The following is an 8308-nucleotide window of genomic DNA, read 5'->3' on the forward strand; positions in this document are numbered from 1 at the left end:
ACATTATGGGTTTCAGAGTGAAGGAAGATTATGACCATTACCATAACAATTAACAATTTAAAACAATGTATTATATCTTTTGAAGTGTGAAAAGTCCTCACAATGTCAAATATAGCAGGAAGCTGAAACACCTGAATACAGGCTTTATACAGATTTATCTAGGCTATATACTGGCCCATAGACTAAGTGGGCAGTGACAGATGAGGGTGTGGGCCAGCAGCCTTGTTCTGGACAAGCTGACCTTTTAGTAGTTCCATCTGAAGTCACTTTAAGGTGCCTCAAAGCTCTCTCCATCCATCTCAGTGACGTGTGCAAAGATAAACCACTAAAAGCTCTGGTCTAGACCTACCCCACATGTCAATGCAGTGGCCCCAGTGCCCCGTGTCTGCACGTCGGCATCTGTCATTCTCAGACAGACGCATTACAGTACATATTTTACTAGAATATTGCCTGTTCCCATGGCACTAGCATGACGCGTCACCATCTCACTGCACTGGAGCGTTCCTCACATGTAATTTGTAGTGTCCCTGTAATGGCGTTAATGGTTTTGTGGTTGTCTCCAGGCGGACCCAGCACACGGCCATACTAACATCCTGCTCACCACTCTGGAGATCCACAATGAGGTCGCCGGGGGCGAGATCACCACCAGTGTGGCCGACATCAGAAACTCCCAGTCCATGGTGCAGCTGGACAGCTCGGCCTCGCAGCACATCCAGTACCGCAAACAGGGCGGAGGCGTCGGCCCACGCTCCGCCAGCCGCCACTCTCTGGACCGCAGCGCGCAGAAACGCAGCCGACTGCGCAGACGCTCTTCTCAGCTCAAAATCAAAATCCCCGACCTAACAGACGTGAATGCCATCGACCGCTGGTCACGCATCATCTTCCCCTCCGTCTTCTCCTTCTTCAACCTGGTCTACTGGCTCTACTACGTCTGAGTGACTGTGACTGTGTCCTGATCCTTTGCTTTTCTATGAGAGGAAAAGACTGCATCTACAGCACAAACACTGAGAGACTGCGTCCGGACAAAGTTCTCCACGTGTTTTTATATCGAGTCTTCAAACCCCTAGTCTTTTGGTTTCTGACATATGTACTGTGATCAGGACTTGTGGCCATCGTCTCCCTGCCCTCCCTCTAATATGTAAATAGACATGAAGCCAGCAATGAGTAATATCGCTGTATGTGCAAAAAAGAGGAATGAGTTTTTCTAATCAAAGAGATTAGTCTTTATATTCTACAGGTGGTCAGAGAAGTGCAAGCTCTTTCAAACCCATCAAACTAGTTTGAGTGGTACCCTATGCATAAGTATTGCATGCAATGATCAGCCGTCGTAGAACCGACTCCTCCTGCCTTTGTTTAAGCACAGTCTCTTTGTGCACATATGAGATATCTTTGACAAGTGAGTTCCTTTTGGACTACACAAACTTAATATGCAGAAAATCTGGTCACAAATTCAATAGTTACTGTAGTGACTCAGGTGTTTACGTTTACAGCTTGGGGCACAAAGATTTACACTTTTGAAAGCACAAAAGGTGAGCAAACTGCCATTTTTCACTTTCATTGAGCTTCAAAATCAGAATAATATTTATTAGACCTCTGCTAAAACACATTTACAATTTCCCAATGACTGCCAAGGGCCTTTTGGGCGACAGTTTCTCAACCTAAAATACTGGAATATTTTTGTACTCTTGTCTTCAGGTATTCATTTCTTCCCTGAAATGTCTGTTTTGTTGCTTTGCTTTGACTCGAGAAGCTGACGATCGGTAAACTTGAGGAATGAAATTGTACATAAGTACATAGGTGTGTATATACCTACATGTATATATCTAAATATATGATGAGTGTATGACCCAAAATGATATGAGCATTTGTGATTGTCAGACTGGCAAGTAACTGTCAGGAGAGTTAGTGCAAAAAAGAACAAAAAAGGTGAAATGAACTCTTGTAGTGATGGATTTTCAGAGGCGCCCAACAGACATTCACTGATCCTGATACGGCCTAGTGTTGCATATGTATCTCATCTGAACAGTCCACCAATGAAGCACATAAAGCATTGAATGTATCCCACCCATTGTTCAGGGAGAGAGGATAACGAGCCATGGTCACCATTCCTCCATCACTATTGGAATGTAACTCGCCCATTCTTAGCGGTGATGACGGGGGCGTGGACGAGGGGAAGCCATGTTGTTTTGAGGCAGTGTGCATGTGCATGTGTGTGAGAGAGGCGCGCACAGGTTTAACTGGGGACCTGGGATTTTTTTTGTTGTTTCCGTGCTGCTCGTGCTACAAAGGACAAACGTCAGCCTATAGTAGTAACTCTATGGTCCAAAACTAGCTCCTTTTAACCGTGCCATCCCGCCACTCGACGCACAGCAATCCGACGCATTCGACGATTACTTCCGCATTTCTTACACTGTCATGGCAACTGCATGCATAACAATAGCACAAGAGGGCGCAAATGAGTGATGTTTTTTCAAAAGGTGAAATTTAACGTGATGAGACAATTTGCTGAATGTATTGTACTTGGAATGTTGATCCACTTCCAAAAATGTGTTCTACGTAGGGCTGTGCAACCTGGTTATATCCTGTTTATAAAGATGGGCCAATTGACAAACACCGTAAAATGCACAATGGGTTCATGTGGTCACTGCCAAAAGTTACAGTAGATACAAAAATATTGCAATCAAATTAGTTCTCTTTGATGATTTGCAAAGTTACTTCCTGTATGGCAAATATTAGGGCTGGAATCGTTCAGTCACCGACAAATCGTGACTAAACAACTATAGAAAATAATCGTAGTCGTGTTTGATAATCGAAACAAAACCAGACCTATTCTGCAAAATCAAGTTTTCTAGTTGTTTCCCATCACCATTTCCTCACCCGAAGTTGAATCTGGAGCGATTCGTGCATGTTTGAGCAATCTTTAATCGCTTATTTCCAAGACGCCATTTTGCTGATTAATTCTCGCCGGGAAACGCCTACTGCTCTGTTTGTACTTCAGTCTTCAATTTTATTTTCTTTAATCGATGATACGTGCAGGATTCGGCAGTGTCGCGCAATCATTTTGGTACTTTCACTACTCGCTAGCTTAATCTGTGATGACGTTTACGGCGACGTCCGCTCCCAAGTCGGCGGATTTGGTTCTTTTATTTAGTCGTTTTAGATGGATACTGTGATTTAAAATGTGGAAATTATAGCACAAAGATCCACGGGTGTCATGGAGTAAAAATATATAGCAGACGCAAGCACAATAACCTTCAGTCACCATATTTTAAGCTTTATTTGACTGACTGACTCACTTGTCGTTGCAGCCCTGAAAAATTGACTATGTTCGCTCCATTGGTCCAAATTTATATCCAGTTTGTGGGTTCAGTTTGTGTACGGCTATTGAATGGGACTTGAAATAACAGTGATATCATAACTATGGTCTTAAGCACAACGTTTAAGCACGGTGTTTCACTATCTCATGCATTTCCAGTGAACCGGACCGCGAACCAGTCGGCCTAAAGACGTTCGAGGCTGCTTGCAAGTTTACCCGTCCAATGTAATGTAAATAAGAAATAGACATATTTAAAATTACGCAGCCGGCAACTTCTTTGACAGCTTACTGGTTCACATCCAAAGGGGGTTGCTAAAAGTGACGCAGTGAGCTTCGAAGAGGTGCAAATGGTGATGATAATTGTAATCTTAACAACCAAACGACATCATGAAGTTGGACAAGTGACATGGAAAACCCTAGGTACGTGTTTATCATGCATGCAACTATCGTTCTTAACTTTCGGGGACATTTTTGAGAAGAAAAAATAATGATGATGATACTATTTGCAAACTCTTTTATTATGGGAGCTGCCAACTTGCTCATTTTAGAGACGACGTTATACCATGTGAGCCTACGTTAAAGCTATTATAAAAAGTATAAAAAAAACATGTTGATGACAGGTGTTGTTTGGCCTTGGTAATGGAATGTGACATGTTCTGTGCTGCCACAAAAATGTATGTAGGCTTAGATTTCTACTGTATATCGCTGTATGTTCCTCTTCTTTTTCAATAGACTACCATGTTACCATCCAATAAATGATATTAACATTGGGCCTGTTGTATTTTGACTGTGACTGTGAACGTGACACTGCGGTAAAGTCAAATGTAGGCAGTAAAAGTACAGATACAGAGGAAAAATGTTACTCGAGCAAAAGTAAAAGTACCACATGAAAAAATCTAGTTAAGTAAAAGTATTTAAGTACCTGTTTAAAAATGTACTTTAAATGAAAAAGTGTTGTTCATTTGTTAAAGTGTAAATATACTGATATTAAGTCAAAAACTATACATATTTTGGTCGACAGTAACAATATGAATCAATTTCTTATTTTTTCTTATGAATTTTGTGTTTTTATTTTTGTTTACTCAAAGTCTAAGCTTGAATTTGAAAACTTTAGTCAGGATGTTACCACAAGCACGGTAAAAAATAACCTCTCAAATCATATAAAAAGTACTTTTACTTTCAGTCCTGTTCGAAAATGTAGTGGAGTAGAAAGTACAGATACTGCTCTCAAATGTAGTGAAGTAAAAGTAAAAAGTATCCACTGCAAAATGTACTTAAGTAAAGTATAGATACCGGAAAATTTATAAATACACTACTTTACTACTTCCACCATTGATGATAACACATTTTAACGTCAAGGCTAGAGCAGTTATAACAGACAATTTGGAACCGAGTTCATTATTACTAATTCTGACCACAAGTATCATAGCAACCAAAGAGCCAATCCAGAGTGAGGCAGTTGAAGGTAAAGCCTCTTGCCGCCCGCACCATTGGTTTAGCAGGACACAGGCACTTAGCAACGCTGTCAATCAAACCTGTTGCTAACACTAGCAGGAACGGTCTTGAGGAAAGAAGGTGCCTCATTTGTCTGTTATTAATGTTCATATCTTGATTTACGGACACAATAGCGAAATAAAAACACCAGGATCATGTAGAGCGGGTTAGTACGAACATTTTAAGACCGAAATGACGAGTCTGACAACAGCAGTTACAGAGAAAGGACAATTTTCTGATGTAAAGTGAATTGAAGCCGGAGTCGATGGAGCTGGAAGCGCACCCATGAGTACTTCCTATATGGAACGGCGAACAGGTTAGCTATGTCCATTTATGTATATACAGTCTATGGTTGTGAAGTGAATTAATTATGAATGAAACTGTAAAGTGATTCTTAGTGACTTGAAAAGCACTATGTAAGACCGTTGCATTATTATTAAATCTCATCATAGTACAGGTAAATACCAAAAAGTTCTCCACTCGTACAAAGCAAAAGTCCCCACTATAATTATTGACCCCCAAAAATGATAGTTCCATCTGTCTGTTTATTTAATGGTAAGTTGATATAGTAATTATCATGACAGGCTTAGACAATGGGTATTTTGTCACATGCTAATTAAAAAATAACAATTATACAAAAGCTCCTTGTGTCAAATCAGTAGTTTTAGCAGACCTGCACTTAGCTCCATATAATTATAATCCTATCAGCAAGAACCCGTGGTAAGAATGATATTATTCAAAAGTGAAGGGGTTTTGGTCTTTTTCCACATTTGCCAGGTTGATGCATTGAAAATAGTTGGAATTACATTGTGATATTGTGTTTACAGATTTAGTTTTCTGTTTAAAATGTAATGATTATAATGAGGCTTTTAAAGGAGGTCAAAGCCGCCAAAGGGAAAACACCAGACTATTTTTAAGTCTATTAAAATCTATCTGTTCAGAGGTTGGAAATTACACAATATAATTAAACTAAAGTACAAACGTAAGTACAAACATAAAGGGATGTTCAGAATTAAAGGAGAAGTCATTACTTTGCACATAATATTCCACAGTATGGCATTAAACACATCTATCTTACAATAACAAGTGTTTTCATTGCAACAAACATTCATTATACCAAGAGTGCAGGTCACCTCTCCACAGATCTGATGTGTAACTTGGCTTTCCGGCATCACCTGCTTGTCTTCATGCAAGGTAAGTTTAATGCCAAAGTGTGGAACATTCCAGACTAAAATTGCATGAAGGGAGACGAGTGAAGTTGGTGAAGGTTGAAGGATTTCTATGGGAATGCTTGGCCAAAAACTTTCCATATATGGCATTAAACTGATCTATCTTCATGGAGACAAGCAGGTAACACCAAGGCAAGTTACAGGTCAGATCTCTGAAGAGGCAAGCCCACTCACAGTAAAAATGCATGTTTTAAGGTATTTGTTACACTAAAGAACCTGTAATGTAAGTTATATAGTTATGTGAAATGCCATACTGCTGAACATTCCAGGCCAAGCGATAAGATCTCCATGGAGACGAGCTTGTGGCAAATTCCCACCAGAAAAGTTACACAATGCAGTTTTAACATTGGCCAGTAAATAATCCTTCTAATACATGAACTGACCGCTTTACTCCCAAACCAATACCACGCAACAGCGCATAATCCAATGAAAATGTCCATATTTGTGAAGTTGTAATGTAAACTTTTCTTCGGCAGTTGTGATCCTTCTGTTACAGCTCTTCTGCCTCTGCACCTCTCCTGATGGCACCACTTTGGGTTCATGATCACCTCCTTTCTATTCCAGGTATTTATATGAGCCCTATTGCACTTTATTTATGCGTAACAGCTAACGAAAACGCTGAGCTAGCTTTTCTGATCCCCCCGCCGTAGCACTGTGGATGACTCCCTTGGGCAAACTCTGATAGATGTGTAATCTCCTTCCTTTTGGAGCCTTTATAATGTATATAGGCTTCTTACCCGGAGGTATTTTGCACCTTATCATTAAACTAATCATTTCTGAAAGCTTTGTTCAGCAGTTCACCCAGGCGGGCTGTTCTTCGGTAACTGTGTATTTTACTTAGCAGATGAAGCTATAGTGTGCCATTATGAGGCCTTCTTAGCATCCTAATTATTCCACACAATGAGTTTATAAGCACTTTTCTCAACTCTCAGAGGCCAGAGAGGGGGTTTTGCCAACTATAAATAGCATGCTAACGTACACTTCCTGTTTACGCAGACAGCACACTTAGGACTTATTTTGGTAAATGGTCATGTTTTTATATAGCTTTTCCAGCTTCAAGGCACTCAAAGCGCTTTACATCAAGGAACCACTCACCCATTCACACACATTCATACAACAGTGCACACAGACACTGGGGGAGAGGTGGGTTAAGTGTCTTGCCCGAGGACACAACAACAGCATTCATCTGTGGGAGCTGGAATCGTACCGCCAACCTGTGGTCAATGGATCGGACCGTTCTACCAATGATGTTTACATATCTGTGTAATCCCTCAGTCTGATCCATAGCAAAAGAAAAAGAAATCCCTCAAAGTTTTGTCCAGTTGACAGATTTTATTTTTCTTTTGCTATCAATGATGTTTAAATGAAGAGCAGGATTCGAACTACCAAACTTCAGATCACTGGACGAACATGCTACCAACTGCGCTACCGTCGCCCAGGTAAGACAAATCTTGCTCAAAAACGTGAAACAATGGCGCACAGGGCCTTCAAGATGAAAGATAGACCAATTTATCGATTTGCTGATATATCGTACCCATATTTGCACTTTTTTGCTTATTGGCAATCGAACCTAACTCTCCTGCCTTGGCCGATATTTGGTTTGGGCTCACCAATTCCTGCAGAAAGCTGGATTTGGACACTTTAGTGCGACAATGGAGTTCACAAAATGAGATCACACAGCTCCATTATGGGTTTGGAGTAAAAACGGGGTTACAGATGTCTAAAAATAATTTCTGTTGACATGATCTTAGAGTATATGAGTATAGACAATATTTATATTATTTGGGGGAAATAATCAAAATCTGCCTTAGATATTGGCAAAAAAAGACGGCAGAGTTTATCGGCCATCGTTTGCTTTGGACTCTAAACGATCGGCATCGGTCATGAAAAAAACTCATATCAGTCAATCTTTATTAAAAATGTGTACTATATTTTCTCTTATCTACAAGGAGATAGATAAGTTTAATAATGCCATACACCGAAATGTTCCAATGTAGCCAAAGAAGCAATGACATCTCCACGGAGGCAAGCGCCATCTGAAAAGTCACACAGCCTATCTTTAAATACTCTAGCATTTGACAAATCATCCATCTGGCCCCTGTTCTCTTCTCCGACAGAAAATGCATCTATTGTTGATTTTGATTGGTGTCCGCCCCCTGCTGCGTCACGATTGGTCCATTCAAACCTCAACCACCAAAAGAGACCTGCTGCTACTGCTATAAATACCCCCGGAACATTCTAAAAGCCCCAAAGACACTGCTCTCTGAAT

General features: G+C 40.5%; 1 protein-coding gene across 2 annotated transcripts in view; it reads left to right on the forward strand.

Annotated features, from left to right (window-relative positions):
- The window catches only part of LOC117381626 (gamma-aminobutyric acid receptor subunit beta-3-like), a 143588-nt gene extending 139531 nt beyond the window's left edge, over positions 1 to 4057 (forward strand). For both annotated transcript variants that reach the window (XM_055226419.1, XM_033978628.2), the window contains one exon: positions 564 to 4057. In XM_055226419.1, the coding sequence (XP_055082394.1) occupies positions 564 to 935 (372 nt within the window). In that variant the 3' untranslated portion in view covers positions 936 to 4057. The remainder of the gene's footprint in view (positions 1 to 563) is intronic.
- Positions 4058 to 8308: the final 4251 nt, after the last annotated feature.

The sequence above is a fragment of the Periophthalmus magnuspinnatus genome, chromosome 2 (assembly GCF_009829125.3).
Source record: "Periophthalmus magnuspinnatus isolate fPerMag1 chromosome 2, fPerMag1.2.pri, whole genome shotgun sequence".
Lineage (NCBI taxonomy): Eukaryota > Metazoa > Chordata > Actinopteri > Gobiiformes > Gobiidae > Periophthalmus > Periophthalmus magnuspinnatus.